The sequence below is a fragment of the Ambystoma mexicanum genome, chromosome 9 (genome assembly GCF_040938575.1).
Source record: "Ambystoma mexicanum isolate Mex_15411 chromosome 9, UKY_AmexF1_1, whole genome shotgun sequence".
In the NCBI taxonomy this organism is placed as follows: Eukaryota; Metazoa; Chordata; class Amphibia; order Caudata; family Ambystomatidae; genus Ambystoma; species Ambystoma mexicanum.
The window spans coordinates 660,349,506-660,366,264 of NC_090931.1; the positions used below are offsets into that span (position 1 = coordinate 660,349,506).

The following is a 16,759-nucleotide window of genomic DNA, read 5'->3' on the forward strand; positions in this document are numbered from 1 at the left end:
TGTTGGTCAGCTTAGTGCACTGAGACTTATTAGATCTTGAATTTCAGGTAGTTTACTGGAGTGAATTCTATTTAAATCACCTTGATAAAGGCTGGTTCTGATAATTAACCTGTGGCCATTTCCTATTTTTCAGCTGCTTCTATTTCTGAAGGGTTTTACGGAGTCTGAGCGGAACAAACTGGCCATGCTAACTGGCATTCTTTTGGCCAATGGTAACCTTTCTGCGTCAATTCTCAACAGCCTTTATAATGAGAACTTGGTTAAAGAAGGTAATATGGTTGAATTCAATTTATTTTAGTAGATGAATTTGTTTTCTGTTTTTTTTTTTTTTTTTGCTACCTTGTTTTTTCTGGATCCTCTAAATGTGTGCCAAACTCTTGCACTTCAAATGCATATCCTAGGCGGACCACTGCTCAGGCTGGAATCTTCTGCAGACTAATTTTATTAATCACAACAGCATTTAGTCTTTACTTATGCTAGATGGAGCAATCTAAATTATTAGAAGTGTGCCCTTTTAGATGGCTGGATGTACAAGTTGAATATTGCATAGTACAGAGATCTGGTTCTCTAGGCCAAAACTCCAGCTAATACCCGTGACCTTACTATAAGTCATCTTGCTCCTAGCCTACACCACTCCTTTGAGCTCATGAGGCTCATAGTTGCTTGTAGTATGACTTGCTTAGTTGTCATGAGGATGTATTTTTCTGGGTGTGTTGTGCACCTGACTGAAAAGATGTATTCTAGTCGTTCTGTGCTGGGCATGCTTAACTGCTGTACTGGGCTAATTTTTAAGAAATTAGCTAGTGTGGCGTATTTGTAATAGCTGGGTATTGGTGTTAAATATTGTGCAGTATCTCTGATTCATTTAATTACACAAGCATTCCCATTTACATGTATGGTTACAATTTAGAATCAGTTATCTTAATTTACTTATGGGAAGTCCTCCATGTAGATTTTCAAGAGTTGGCTGTGTGTGAGCCTCAAGCTCCACCGACCCATCATCCCACTAACGGGGACCCATTATTATTTTTCTTTTGGCCTGAACTTTCTATGGCCCTCAAGGGCAATTTATTGTAGAGTTCCCTTCTTGGTGGATTCCAGAAGATTCTGAGGCCTACGCCTCGTGGACATGGCAGAAGATAAGACTCTACGCCTCTGTTCAGGATCTGCTCTGAATGTGGACTAGGGAACATTTTCCTGGACGATGGGCACGCCCTGTGCCTTTTACTGCCTACATTCTGACACAACGCCCGTGGAGACCTGTGCGTTCTGCAAGGATATGGTGCCTGGCACCATAAAGGACCATTGCAAGCGGCTCTCCGAGTGGCTCCAGACTAAGATCCCAGGGCAGCAAGCCTCACCCAGCAAGAGTAAATCTGGTCTTCTAAGACCTTTGAGGGCACTCCGGAGACGGGGGCCCCAGCATAAGGCAAAGCGCACGAACCCACGGGCACCAGGAGTGCTGTTGGGGGACAGGCTCCTCTGCTTCCAGGTCGGGAACGGCATCTCCGGCACCCTCGACCACAAGCCAACGCTCCGGGTCAGCGAGTCGGACCACCCGGGTGAACTTCTGGAGAAGTCCCAACTGACTCTGCTGGAGAAAGCCAAGGGGGACCAGGTTCACCAGACCAAGACCTCCCTGGAAGACATGGTGGTGTCCTTAGCGAAGGCTGCAGACTCACAGGAGGTGGCCCCTTACGTGAGTTCCCCTCCTACCTGCTCGGAGGGAATCTTCTTTCCTACCCTTTGAGGGGACACAGGTGAAAGAGTATGCCGAGACTGTCCCCGCTGGTCGAGCAGACTGGTAGGGGAGCGGTAGTCCTGCAGGGCTCAGACATTGCCTTCAAGGAGGAACGTTCTGGGCTGAAGGCAATGCTGGATAGGAAGTACGAAGAGGCCAGGTCCTATGGGAAGGCAAAGCGGAAGAGCGGCGAGGATGCAGACGAGGAGCAGCAGGCTGGTGAGGAGCCAGAGGAAGCGTTGCCCCGTTGCAGCAACTTACCGGCGGACATTCTACAGGCACTGCACACCTTGTGTTCAGAGATTTGGACAAGGGTGTTCCTGTCGCCCGCGGGAGATCCCGCAGGGCCTGGGTGGTCGGGGGGGGGGGGGGGGGAGGGGCGCCAAGGGTACACCCTCCACCGCCATCCCCTCCAAGGGACGATGCAGAACCGGATATGGGGACGACGGGCACAGTTATGGACGACTGAGTGGCCCTCCCATGCCCAGGGCCTCGCCACCTGAGGCGATTGGCTCCTTCCATGCCATGATTGCTAGAGCCTCGGAGATTCAACTAGCCCCCGGGGAGAAGGAAGGCTTCCTGTACCAGCGCTGGGCGGCCAAGCGTACTTTCTATCCCTCTATTGGACGACATTTGGGACGAAGGGCTGTCCCTCATGAAGAACCCGTCCCCGGCGTGGAGGGACCGATATGAGATGAAATGCAGGGAGCCGGACACTGTACCCAAGTTTCCCAGATAACCGTCTCTGGACTCTCTTGGTGAAGTCCTGGATCTTCCACAGCGGGGTCATCTCGTCTGGTGCAACGACGATGAAGGCGGCCAATGCCTTGCCCATCGTGGCCCATTATGACGGGGAGCTGTGGTTTAAGATCGCTACCGTCCTGGACTTTCTTCCTGACTACAAGAGGGCGGAAGTGCTGGAGATCCTGCAAGAAGGCGAGGCGTCATTGAACCATGCCATCAACGTGGCCACGACATCACTGACGCAGGCTTCCGTCGGTTGGGCAACAGCGTTAACCTTTGGTGGGGTTGGTTGAAGGCCACCAGCTTCTGCCAGGATATACAGTCGAGGGTGTTGGACATGCCCTTTGACGGGGACAACTTATGCAGCAAGACAGGTGGAGGCCCTCAAGGTGGATACCAAGATGGCCCGGGAACTGGGCACGCTCCAGCAACGCCTGCAGTCCTTTCGGGCCTCTGGAGGGGAGGCCCAGGGATACGCAAAAGGTTTCGGTGGTGGCTCGTCGGCCTACTGTCAACCGTCCCGCTGTTCGACTCAGGAGGCCTACAGGGGCCGCAGCAAGTCCTGGAGGAGGTTGCTGAGGTCGCCATCATCACCAAGTTCCCCATGGTGGTGGCGAAGCAGGATTGAACCAGCTGTGACGTCTGGCCCCCACCTGCGCACCCTGGTGGGAGGCCGGCTGGTGAACGCCCATCTCCACCGACCGTTGGGTGCTGCACGCCCTTGCCCACGGGCACGCTCTGGAATTTCAACAAATGACAGTGCATTCCACCAGTGGCTAGGAAGGAAAACCACGTCCCCTGCTGGAGGTGCGGGCCATGCTGAAGAGTGCAATCAAACTCTTCCCGGAAAGGCTCAGGGGCTAGAGTGTCCTCCCAGCAATACTTGTCAGAAAGAAGACGGGTGGTTGGAGTCCCATAGTAGACCTCTGTTGCCTCAACTACATCTGGTCTCAGAATTTTGTTGCCTCAACTACATCCGGTCCCAGAAGTTTCAGATGGTCACCCTTCAGCACATGCTGGAAGAAGGGGATTTCCTATCGTTGCTGGACCTGGAGGGTGCCCATTTCCCCATATACAAAGGACACCAAGCTTCTCCGTTTCATGGTCAGCCTTACCTTCGGATTGAAGTCGGCACCAAGGGTTTTCACCAAATGTCTGGCGGCGCGGCTGCAAGGGATTGAAGTCTACCCCTACCTGGAAGATTGGCTCATCCGAGGGAAGTCGAGCACACGGCGGGCACCGTCCAGCAACTAGCGTAACTGGGTTTCTTGATAAACGTTGCAACGTCCTGCTTGGTGCCATTGCATGATGCGCTGTTTCTGGGGACCCGTCTCAAGTGTCTGGCATCGCCGTGCACCTGCCAGTCTTGTTTGCTTTCTGGTAACCAAAGACATGACCACATGTAGAAAGACTATTATGGAGCTGGTACACCTTGGGGCCATAATTAACTGACTAGATTTCACATAGGTGTAGTTCAAAGGTTTTTAATATTGTGAAGATTCCCATGATTTGGGGGGGAGGCAGGATTAGGTAAATTACCCAAACAGCATAAAAAGCAGTTAATGCATTGATCAACACTTGGACCTGTTGGGTTCATGCCTTGTACCACTAATGGACAGTACAGAAGTCTAGCCTGCCATGCCATCTTTGCTACAACTATACTGCTTTATCACATGAGTTAACTCCCAACTCCTCTTACTAAATTAAATTATTTTCCCCTGCATTTCTTCACATCTGTTTACCCTCTGCTCTGTAAATGTCCTTTGCTACAACTCTACATTCCAGGGTTTCGAGTAGACTTGTTCCTCAACAAGATGGTTGGATTGCCATTGCTCACCCTGAAAGAATGTAACTGAGCTAATTCACCATTGCATTGAGACGCACTGCTAGAACTGTTGTGGCAGTGCTGTGCCTTGTTTTGCTGCAAGCTGATTTGGTGCATCCCTGTGACCATAGAGCCTCTTGGCATGACCAGTGGTGGAAAAGTGAGCTCGTTTGGTGTCGAGAGGTTTAAACGAGATGCAGATGTCAGCATTTAGCATTGCAGACTTTGCTGCTCATTTCCAACTCTCCTTGCACCAAATGAGCATTCTGCTATTTATACGATACAAGGCATGAATTCCTTTTCACAAATAAACAAAATGTGCTTATTACATCATTTTATTAGCAAACATATTTGATTAGCAATCATAATACTTTGGCGAATACTGGAAATGGACAATGCATATTGTAAAACAATGTATGCTTGACTAAATTTGATGAAGGCATCTTCCGTTATGGTGAATATTTGAAATGAACTCTCATATTTACATATAAACTAAAATGCTGGATCACTGAGCTTACACACTCCATATTCACATGATCACAATGGTGCATAGCTGTATTAGGTGGAGAAGAGACAGAAGTAATGTGGTTAGAATGTTTTTTAACAGTATATAAGATCATGAGTTGGGAGAATGCGATCATAAAATATCACAGGATTACATTTTGGACACAAATTCTGAGTACTCATTCAATGGAGAAACTAAACCTCAGAATTGCTTTTATTTGAGAGACTGGTTAAACTCTAGTAAGTGCTGTTCAACAACAAAGCCTAAATGTTGAACTCCTTATACTTATGAGTATATCAAATCTAAAGGAACTGTTAAGAAAATTCAGACTATATACATCACATGAATAAAAGGGCGTTAATATATCTTTACGCATACTTGCTATCACAAATGTTTATTTACATGGCATCATGAAGTCAAGTGGAGAAGAGGGGCAACACATTTGAAGCAGAAATATTCAGTGACCCATAGTCCTTATTCATACATTTCAGTTTAATAAATGCATAATTTATAAATCGCGAAGATGCGAGGTGACCAAGTTATTTCTGGGAATGTCATGCATGCTAGTGTGGTTGTATATTTTGTAAAAATATGACTTGTGCTCCTTCAGCTGCGGAACGCTGCATTCTGCTTGGTATATCTTGCATGCAGTGATTCAGTGTAGTCTGTAGCTTGATGACTGGACTGAGGTGGAAGGGACGGCACCACCAAAAAGAGGGAATATAGCACCCACAAGGCTTGAGCTTAACCTGTAGGCCCACTGGGGAGTAAAAGGGTCCACAAAGGACTAAACATGCCAAGAAGAGTGGCAGTGCAATAATTCAGGACTGTTCAAACCAACAATAGTGGTAGTCTATCCACCAAACCCCTATCCCTCCCCCGACACAACTTTTTTGTGGCAAAATGGGCATGCTGACTGGGGAATCTGGGGAGAGCTGTGCTGACTTCCTTCTTTGAGATCTGTATTTGGTGTTTCCATTGTACAAGAATTGCTCTTGTCCAAGAATTGCTCTTGTCCACGTGTAAGCTGTTGAACCTGTGGCTTCTATGAAGTGTAGCTTTCTAAATGGAAAATGGTGAACTGCGAGCCTGTGTGCATGCAATGGAGACTACATTGCCCTCAGTATCTGAGCTGTTAATAAACTGCATGTTGGTGCATCATCCAGTTTGCTGTGAACCTTTTTCTTCCAACAGGGAAACTTGAAACCCTGAACCGGTATTACTGGTTAATGTTCCCAGTGGATGAATATGCAAAGGCTGAATGTGTGAATCCAACTTTTTACGTTTGCTCTGGGTTCTGTTTACCATTGATTGTTGTGCTATCCTGTCATGTTTACTTGATATGTCATTGGTGTCCTACATGTGAAAGGCTGGAGAGATTGGGCAGTGTGAAGCAACAAGGAGTGTTGGGGCAGAAACCTTTTGGGGTTCTGCATTCTCATTTTATGGGACCCCCAATACTCTTGGCAGCCAGGACTTCAGTTCAAGTTCCCTTGCCACTACATCCCTTTTTTCTATACTTGAGGTCTATTGTATTGTCGTATGTAAGGTCCCTCTTGGCCATCCCCTTTGTTTGCTCTAGGGTGATTTTACATTGGTTTTAGGGGGCAGCCTGCTGGCAGCTAATGTTTTTGCTTCATCAGGGGTGCGAGAAGATTTATGGAATTAGTAGCCCGATGGGGGTCTTAATGGGTCCTCCTTGATTTGTTCTATGCCTTGAACAGTGTCAATCATGCCATCCTCAAAGTGACACCATGATTCCCTTGGTATCATGGACCTGGCACTGTTTTTGTTGACTTCTATAATCTCTCTCAGGTGCAACTGGGTCCTTTCCTCCTCGCCACCACTCTACCCGCGGTGTCCCTCGGGGCTCTATCCTATCGCTGTGGCTCTTCGTCTACTTTGACCGGCCTGCCCATTTGATCGCCAGCTTCTATCAGTTCCAGTGTTGTGCTGAGACATGGCTCCATTTAAGATTCCCTCGACCACCTCTTCCCCCCCCCCCCCCATTCCTGATTGTCTGCGATCCTTCTCATTGGATACCTGCTTCCTTCACACTCTAGGGCCGCCTTCCTTTGTTCCCCTCACCATCTTGTGGGGCTACAAACATTGCTGTCATCTTTACTCCCCTCTCTCCTTTTACCACACAGACCTTGCTAAGTGGGCCCACTTTCAGCTCCACCCTTTCTTTCCTTACCACTGAAACTGTCTGGTTCTCTCTATGCTGGACTACTGCAACAGCCTATCCCTCAGAATGCCTCTTTCGTCCCCCCCCCCCCCTGCACTGATCCAGAATTGCACTGAAAAGACTTATCCTTGGCCTTAAACCCAGGGACTGCATTTCTCCAGCCCTAAAAATCTCCACTGGCTCCTGGTGGCTGCAAGGATCAAATTCAAGACCCTCCCTCATCCCCAAGGCTTTCTCGGGCCTGGGACCCACTACATCTAGCTGTTCCTCAATACTGCCTTGCTAGATACCTTTAGTCCTCTAGCTCCGACTCTACAGACATTTTTTCTGAACAGTGTTTGTGGAAGATCTCACTTTGGCAGGTGCCTTCCTGTGTAATGGCTTTCTGCCCCTCTCAAATTTGAGCTGGACCTTCTTAAGTTCCTGAAGCTTCTCAAGACATGCGCTTTAATTCCTTCCCGCTCACCCTCACTTAATAATGCTCCCATCTGCTGCTGCAACTGGTGACCTGGTCCCCTAGGAGCCTTGCAGGGCACCAGGCCCTCCCTCAGTTTTTACCAGCACCTCTCCAATTCACCCCTGCCGCGCCAGTTCCCCTTCCCCGACTGGAGGGGTGCCAACCCACCAGGCGGTCCTACCCCCCCCTCACCCTTCCCCCAGGGCACTTGCCTAGCCCCTGGGTACTAATTCCTTCCCTCCACCCCCAACTTCCCCTGCATTTTATGCCTCCTCCCCTGACCACCCCCTCCCCCCTGCGCATGCACAATCAGAATGTCACGAGGCCTAGTAGGATCTTTACCACCCTTGTCCCACCCCCTCCCCCTTTTTGTCTTGCGACACCTGAAAGCACCTTTTGGTGAATAGTGCACTGTATAAATATTCCATAAATACTTGCAGTCATTTTTGTCTAGGGGCTTTCTTTTGTTGGGAATCCACAAGGCCTGCCTTAAAATTGCCTTTCTGGTCCCATGGGTGTTTTTTGAGCCAAAGTTGCCAACCTCCATGGTGGTTTGGAGCCTAGACTAGTTCCCTGCCAGTGCACTAACCTTTCTGTGGGTGTGGGCCAAAGTGCTTGGTGGTTTGAGGCCGATCTGAATCTCTGGCATCAAACCTCACCTAGTGGGATTTATAAGATGGCTCCTGTGAGTGAAGGAATATATAGGGGGGAAAACTGTTCGGTGCTACTGGAATTTTGGAGGATCAGGTAGTCCACTTGCATGAGGATTTTCATCCATTTGGATGCAGTGACCTGGGTATAGCCAATTTGGTGCCCCTGCTGATATCGTCCTGCTCATCTGTTGGGGTCAGGCCCTACATCTTAGGGTTTACTGGGCCATTTTACATTACTTTTTCACCGGTTCCTGCCAAGGCATACCACATTGATTTTTAGGAGCTGGTGGTGATGACCCCTCTCCCCCCGCCACCAACCAATCTGTTAATCTGCATTGCATGGGTAGTCTTCGGTCAAAAACGCTTTTGTCTCCATTCCACTTATGGATGGTGGGTCCCACTCCACTGAAGAAATTGTTCTTTTGGGCCATTGGACTCATGGTTGGTTCGGCATGCCAATACTGTGACCATATCCTTCTTTTTGTCCTTTACAAAGAAGCTGTAACTGCTTTTTCTCCTCCTCGGAGCTGAATTTCTGGACGCATCCACTATCGGCACCTAACCTGTGCTTTGGCGGGGGTGTGTATTTCCAGATCATCTCTGGGGATAGCTCGGGTGCAACGTGCTTGCCTTGGAAGCAAGACGTCACGGAGCACCAGAGGTTCAATCCCAGGGTCCGCACTTAAAACCTCTGGGTTTTAAGTGTTACCTTTTTAATCATAGAACCTCCCTAAAGTTAAGCCTGACTGCTACACTTGCCATTGGAGAGTGTTGTCTTGTGTTAGATGATTACATTGCCCTAGCCACTGATTACGGGCAGGAGGGAACTTAGTTGGTCTGTGAGAAAAGCTGCTGTAATTGCCATAGTGTTTCATTGGCAAGTGAGTGTTTCGGTGCATGACTGTGCAAATCAACACCTTGCAAATAAAATTCCATATGTATTCAATGACTACAATTTAGCGAAAACATTCTTGGAAACAAAGATTTAATTTTTTTTATAGGAGTTTCTGCAGCCTTTGCTGTAAAACTGTTCAAATCATGGATCAATGAAAAAGACATCAATGCAGTGGCTGGAAGTCTTCGTAAAGTTGGAATGGATAATAGACTTATGGTATGTTTCGTTCAAGCTGGGTATTGATCAGTGTATCGCTGGGTATTGATCAGTGTATTGACAACATGGATTAGACTTTTGTAAATTTGCAAGCGCCAGGGGACCACTCTGGTGGTGATAGGGCGCGGTACAAATGTCCTTTAACATTAACATAGTGCATATAAATGCTACGAAAAGGGCAGGCATGGGGTAGCCATGGAAATAATCGCCTACCTTCATAAACTGAGACTAGTAGGTCCAGGATTTAATTGTATTCTCGCTGTAAAGCTGTCCAGATGTTGGAAGTGCTTAAATATACATTGACAAGCATTTGCCATCTGGATTACTCACAAACCAGTTAATCAACACTGGCATCAGTTATTTTTTTTTTGTAATTTTCGTAGACACTGGTGTTTAGGTTACTTTTCCAAACTTCAAATGTACACAATTTGTTCACTGGTTTGTTTTTCTTTTAGGAACTTTTTCCAGCCAATAAGCAAAGTGTTGAACACTTCACAAAATATTTCACTGATGCTGGATTGAAAGAACTTTCAGAGTATGTGCGAAACCAGCAAACCATTGGGGCTCGCAAAGAGCTGCAGAAAGAACTTGCAGAAATGATGTCGCATGGAGAACCCCTTAAGGATGTGAGGTTTTGTTGCTGTTTGTTTCATTGCACATGTTTGGTGGGAAGTAGCTGGGTTCTGCAAGTCTGGTGGCACAGTCCTCTCCACTGAATACGGCCACACACTGGAAGACAAGTAATTGCCCAATAGTTGGTTTGTAGCATGCAACTGTGCTTAAAGGTGGGAGTGTTGTGCAGAGATGGCGTGGAGGAGTGGTCATGAGTAATACTGAGCTGGGAGGTCCTTTAAGAGGAAGGCTTTATGAACTTGGGTGGTAGAGGGTGGGCATCTGTTCTGCGATTTTATGGTAAATTTCTTTTCTGGGGCATATGGAGAAATGCAAATCACTGTGGTGCATACTTTGCCCCAAGAATCTTCTGATCAAGCAGTAATTGAAAGCCAGCCCATAGCAGCACTGGTCTGGTACCCAAATGTACAGTTGTGTTTTTGTATATCCCTCAAATACCATAGGTATATCAAAGCGATGTGGGTTGAACGCCCTCTGGGACTGCAGGTCAGTGGCAGTGTACGGTAGCATAAAGCACCTGGGTGCACCTGGTATGTGTGCGGTGTGTAGCTGCATTCTAATGGTAGGTGTGGTGGCTGTGAGAGGTCAGAATGTGTGCAGCTACTCAGTTGACCTAGGGTCTGCATTATGGCGTTGGTGGCCCTTGTGTATGTGTGCAGCTGGGTGTTTAAGATAAATTTCCCATGCGGTATAGCTGCTTAATGAATACTGTTTGAGGTTTTCATGGAGGTGAGTAGGTATGTGTGCAGCTAGGCTGAATTGATTGTGGTGTATAGCTGCATTCTATTTGTTGGTGTAGAGGAGAGTGAGCATATTGGTATGAGTGTCTTTGCGCGGTTTGTTTGGAGACCCCGGTTTCTGATTTCCTTCTACGGGTCACTGAGCTGACAGATCTATTCTAGCGGCACATTGGCTCTTTTGAGAGAAATTCTGTCTGTTCCTTGTGTATTGAGCTGTATGGGTGAAGGCAAGGGGTAGGTTTGTATCCATAATGGGATATTTACTTGTGCACCCTTTCTGTGTTTGTTGGGGGGGTGGGGGGGGATGTTGATGGGATACAAGTTTTCATTGTTTGGGGGTATATTCAGAGTACTTTTTTTCCTGGGATGTTGCTTTAGCTCTGTGATACTGACCACCAGTGGTTGCTGGCTGAGGGGGCGAGACCATGTGTCAGCTTGTTTTAAGTGATGGTGCTTGTAGGGCTATATTGAAGTGATAACCTGGGTATCACTGGTCAGGCTCTGGCGTGGATGACTTCCTTCCTCTCTAACCGACCCTCCTTGGTCCAACTTCGGTCCTTTTTCTCTGCTATCTTTTTCTCTACCTGTGGTGTCCCCCAGGGGTCTAACCTCTCTCCTTGGCTGTTCAACCAATACCTGGCAGTCCTTGGCCACCGCATCGCTGCTCTCTGCCCCAACTTTCAGTGCTATGCGGATGACACCAGCTCATTTTCAGGTTACCTTCGGCCGCCTCCTCTCATCTGACTGTCTGCTATCCAGGTGTGGTGTACTACCAATGACCTCTGCGTTAATGACAGTAAGACTGAGATTCTCCTCATCGACACACCCGCTCCATCCTTTCCTGTAGCTCTCTGGCCGGCCTCTCTTGGCCCTCTTCGTGCTCCCACCTGCAAGGCTAAAAACCTTGTGGAAATCTTCGACTCCACACTCCTCCCCTCACATCTGACGCCACTAAGAAGTAGCACTACCAGCTGCACCTCCTCAGAGGGACTCTTCCTTTCCTCTCCTTCCCCCAGAAGCACATTGTCTCCAGAGCTCTGATTCTCTCTAGGGTGGACTATTGTAACGGCCTTTCTAAATCTGCCTGCTTCTACTCTCCGCCCTCTGCAATTTATCCAGAACAGGACTGCGAGACTTGTCCTTGGCCTCAAGCCCAGGGATTGTATCTCTCCAGGACTGAAATCTCTGCACTGGCTCCTAGTGGTTGCAAGGATTAAGTTCAAAACACTCTGCATCGTCCACAAGGCCTTCTGTGGCATGGGGCCTCAATACCTTCAACTCTCCCTAAATATTATCCTTCTCAAGCTCTCCGCTCATCTGCCTCCAACTCCCTTGGGGTCAGTTTCGTCAAGCAACGAGTTGGTGGTAGATCTCTCCGGCTGGTGCCTCCCTTAAACTTGAGGAGAACCATCTCCGGTTCCGGAAGCACCCCAAAACCTTTTTCTTTGCTTCTGCTTTTTCTCCCCCTCTGCTGACCTCGTGGCTGTAACCGGAACTGCTCTGGCTACCTGGACACTCTAATCTTGGGCCCAGGTCCCTCCCCGCCAGCGTCCCACACCTGCACTGCCCACCTGGCAACCTCCTGCACTTGGAGACTGTTTCTGTATCCCTACAGTCCCCCTACCAGCCCTTGACACCTGATGTCTGCACTTACCTATGCACTTGCCACTTGCTGGCCGTTACTTATTTTTTCTATTCCCATGTAGTGCACTGTCCCTACCCCCTTTCCACGCAGTTGTGTGATCTGAATGACACCTGGCCTAGTAGGATCGTTGTCGGTCCTCCCTTTCCTCCTCGTGCCTTGAAGCATGTTATAAATGCCATATATCATATCGCATTACCAGGGTTGAGTCTGAAAACCTGGCCTATTAAGGTTCCTCCCTGGCAGCTTCCACACTGACACTAGTCTCCCTTACTGCAGTCCAGACCACCCAACGTCATTGACCAGGCTTATCTGGCATGCATTTCCCCACTAATCTAAATCACATTTAGCAACTGATGTTTAACCAATGCTTCTATTTGGCTGCTTACAGCATTCCTGTGGTACTTGCAAGAACATGGTATTGTAGCCCAGGAAGTGCTATCACTTGTCAGAAAATTACTTTTGGTAACCCGACCCCTTGCACATCCAAATGACACTCGACTGACTGCCACAACACTCAATGGCACATTACCAGATTGCCTATTGTAATGGTAAAATGAGATGTAGCCTTCCTGCAAATCGGACACCTTTGAGAACAGATACAATCACTGAACCGCCCCAAACTGGGTTTTGTGAGTTTGAACTGATCTTTAAATTTTGCATTCTTAACCAATTGTTCATGATCTATGAAGGGCTTCTGCCACCCCAGTTCAGACTAAAACAATGTGGGGAGTCTGGCCTCATCACGTGGTAATTTATCTTTTGTATTTTCTCCACCTCCACCCAACAAGTGGCTTTCTTCAGTTGCACCATTGTGGAACCTTTGCAGAGAATTGAAAAGTTCAAGACTTTAACCAGGAACATCTGGAAAATAAATTCGGGGAATAAATGTAATGTTGAAAGCTAGTAGCCATCCATAAGGTCACTTGCCATCTCAATTCGATGTAGACTGTACACACTTACTCACCAAGAGTACATAATTACTAGCAGCAATTTGGTGCCCTGATTTTAAACTATGTCCTGCACCCAGTGAGTACAGATTCTCTGGCATAAACTGTGGCCAAAAGTACCTCAAATCTTTGAATGACTTTGCAGTTTTACTTTTTTAGTAAAAACTGTTTTTGGGGTTTTTTCCTCAGATAAGTTTGTATGTAAAGGAGGAGATGAAGAAAAACAACATCTCTGAACAGACTGTTATAGGCATCATGTGGTCCAGTGTTATGAGCCTTGTGGAATGGAACAAAAAGGAGGAGCTGGTAACGGAGCAAGCCATCAAGCATTTGAAGGTACAAAGTAACTTGCTTGCCTGTGAATTGTGGTTGTCCCTTATTGGCTTATGTGGTATCTGTACTTTTCAGCGTGTAATTGACTTGGTATGTTTCTTCCAGCAATACAGCCCTCTCCTTGCTGCCTTTACTACCCAAGGTCAGTCAGAACTGACTCTGCTGCTGAAGATTCAGGAGTACTGTTATGACAACATTCACTTCATGAAATCCTTCCAGAAAATTGTGGTGCTTTTTTATAAAGGTATGGTTACTAAATCCCGTGTACAACATAATGGTGGGATTTTCATGGTGCAAATGAATCTGTTGCCTTCATTCCAATGTAGACATTTGCCACAACATTGAGTTCCACCACAGTAAGCTCTTGGAAAGCTTTGTCAATGGTATAGCAATCTCTTGGTTCTCTTGTCCACTATGCACATTTGTGTAACATGCATTTCAGTCTCATTCACTGCTACATGCCTTTGTCGATGACTGTTTCAGGATGTAAAGAGCTTGACTGGTTCTATGAATTGTGGTACATGACCTCTGTATGAAACACATTAGTCCAGGGAAGGGACTAGTTTTCATTTTAAGTGGATGGTTTAGTGTGTGTGTGCACACGCAGATTACTTTTACTATAGTCATTGACTAGGTTTACCTCTAATGCAGAGGTAGGATGCAAACAAGCAATGTTGATATGAATATTGTTTGGGTGTCATTTCCACTTGAAGCGCTCCTTTTAGTAGAGTGTTGGTTTGCGTGCAAAGAAAAGTTGCTTTTTAAAAAAAAAATATTTAGACTTAATGTGTTCCACACCGTGCTTTTGGCCTGGCCCTTCTGATGTTTGATGAAAGCTGTGGGCATGAGTTTTTTTTTTGTATGTTGCTTCTATAGTGCTTTAAAACCAAAGCGCTTGACCATTAATGAAATGGTACATAACTGAAGTTGGCAAAATACAGAACAAGGAAAATCTAACTGTAAATGACATTTGATCCAGGCGAAAGGGAGTTGAGTCCAGCAAAGGGACAGTGCAGTTAAAAATAAATACATTGGTGCCCCATAGCATAAATCACAAAATTCTGGGTGGGAGGTGAAAAGTCCTATACCACTTCCAGTATGATGTGTAAGGCAGGCAAACTGCATTACCTACTTTTCAGCAACTGACTTCCAGTCCACACCCAAAACACCTGGCCAGTCAGCGTGAGATAGATGGAACCCCACATAATCACCAAGCACCCAGGCAATATCGCCTTGACTCCATTGGTGACGCTGGCACCTATATGCCATCCAAGCTCCAGCCCAGTCACGCGGCCTTAGCAACAGCCACAAAAGCACATGCCCACCATGCAACTGGCACAGGTGAGGCAGGCTGCAAGGCAGCACTGGTGACCCATAGAGAAGTCTGGCAGGTCTCCAGGAGCGCACCACCAACCACGGTCTGATGGCTTCACAACTTGCTGCTATTCTGATGCTGGCTCATCGAGGGAGTTTGAGATTTTTCTAAGATCAGTTTGCAGATATTTTGGACTAGGACTTCCATGATCCTTCACCATTTGACTATGCTGGCCAGGTCTGATGGAAGCTGTGCAGCACATTTTGGAGAGCCGAAGGTTGCAGACCTGACCTCAGTCCGCTCTCCCTGCCACCTAACTAGATTTCTGAAAATCACTTCCATAAAATCCATGTGTAGACTACATAACTTCAGATTTGTGGGCATGAAGGAACAAACTGATGTCCTGTTCGTGAGACTCTGTACTCTTGCTGCATATGCAGGTGAGTTACCAGATATGCTTATGGTCCAACTCCAAACCTTTATTTACGTGCTCGACAATTGAAGTGTCAATTGGTTGACTACATCTCTGCAAAAGTGAAGTTGCTGTGAAACTGCTTCGATTCACATGCTGTGCATACGCCGACATCTAGTGGAAGCTGCGGAGCATTAGTTTTGTTTTTCGAAACTCAAAGGGGCGTCGAACCAGGGCTCACCAGTAATATTCTTAGTATGACGGCCCCTGTACCCATGATCCCTCACGCATTTAGGACCCTCTGATTGTTTTTTTTTTCCGCCATACTAGTCGGACGCATGTTGCCTTGGCTTTAGCCATTCTTAAAATTACTGTTACACTTCCCTATTTACTTCCTACTTACGCCGAAGATCGCCTGTGAAGATCGAGGAAACCAGCCGTCAAGGACTGCCACGATGGACGTCAGGCCTTGGAAGGCCTCGGCCCTGTACAGCAGGGAGAGTGGGGGTGGTCATAATAGGCGGCTTTCCACCTTTTTTCCTAAATATACCTGCCACCATTTTTTTAAATATGGCGAGTACTCCATTAAGTTCTGCCCAAAGTGTAAAAGTTTCCCTGTGTAGACAAAAACAATACATGCAATCTTGGTCTCCCACAAGACCAACCCGAGGCTAACTGTCGAGCTTGCAAGCTCTTCAAGCCAAAAACCCTTAAAGACAGCTTGACTAAACGCTGGGCCCACTACACCAGGCAGCTAGAGGCCATGGAAGTGGAGGGAACATTCAGTGTTGGCAGCAATGCTGCCGAATCGGACGGCAAGGGCAGAGGGGTGACTTCGGACAACCACGCGCAGGCTCACAACCCCGAACTGGCCAGTGGCCACATTTTAGGGACAACACCCGGCGGCAGGAGCGTGACATACTACCTCCACTAAACACACCAGCCCCGGCTGTGACTCAACACGCCTGTCGAGCGATGGGCAACGGAAGACACCAAGAGCTGTCTACATTGGTCTCCCCTGGGCGTTACCCTTTGCCTCATGACAAAAACAACCGTCCATGGTTGATAAAGGTATCACACTTTCAATAGTCAGTCAAGAAGCGTAGCATCTACACCCGAGATTCAACGTCCTGCCTCCAATACAACCTCTGAATCTCGTACCACCTTAGAATCTTGACGCCAGGGGTCAAATCCCTCTGAGGCCCCCAAAAATTCTGGAAAACATTCCTCTAGTCATCGCAAAGGGATCAACAGCGTTAAGTCTTCTGTACTCCATATTCATAAAGATAAACAGAAGGTCCCTAAATCTATTGCAAGTCCAAGGTCCCTGACCCTACAAATAAAAGTAGTCATTCCTCCCACTGCTCAGGATATGGGACAACTCACAAATAAACCCTCAGGACAGAGGGGAAACTTTATCGCTTTTGGGGCCAAAGCTCCCAGAGGGGTTCAAACTACTATCGAAATCAAGAAACCTCATGGGGAAAAACAGTAGGGGGGGGGCGCATTT

The 16,759-nt window shown here is 47.4% G+C and overlaps 1 protein-coding gene across 1 annotated transcript in view; it reads left to right on the forward strand.

Annotated features, from left to right (window-relative positions):
* BZW1 (basic leucine zipper and W2 domains 1) overlaps nucleotides 1-16,759 on the forward strand; it is a 109,988-nt gene that overhangs the window by 81,154 nt on the left and 12,075 nt on the right. Inside the window, exons 6-10 of the mRNA XM_069615437.1 lie at nucleotides 134-269; nucleotides 9,115-9,224; nucleotides 9,680-9,850; nucleotides 13,379-13,525; nucleotides 13,628-13,766. Coding sequence (XP_069471538.1) covers nucleotides 134-269; nucleotides 9,115-9,224; nucleotides 9,680-9,850; nucleotides 13,379-13,525; nucleotides 13,628-13,766 — 703 coding nt within the window. The remainder of the gene's footprint in view (nucleotides 1-133; nucleotides 270-9,114; nucleotides 9,225-9,679; nucleotides 9,851-13,378; nucleotides 13,526-13,627; nucleotides 13,767-16,759) is intronic.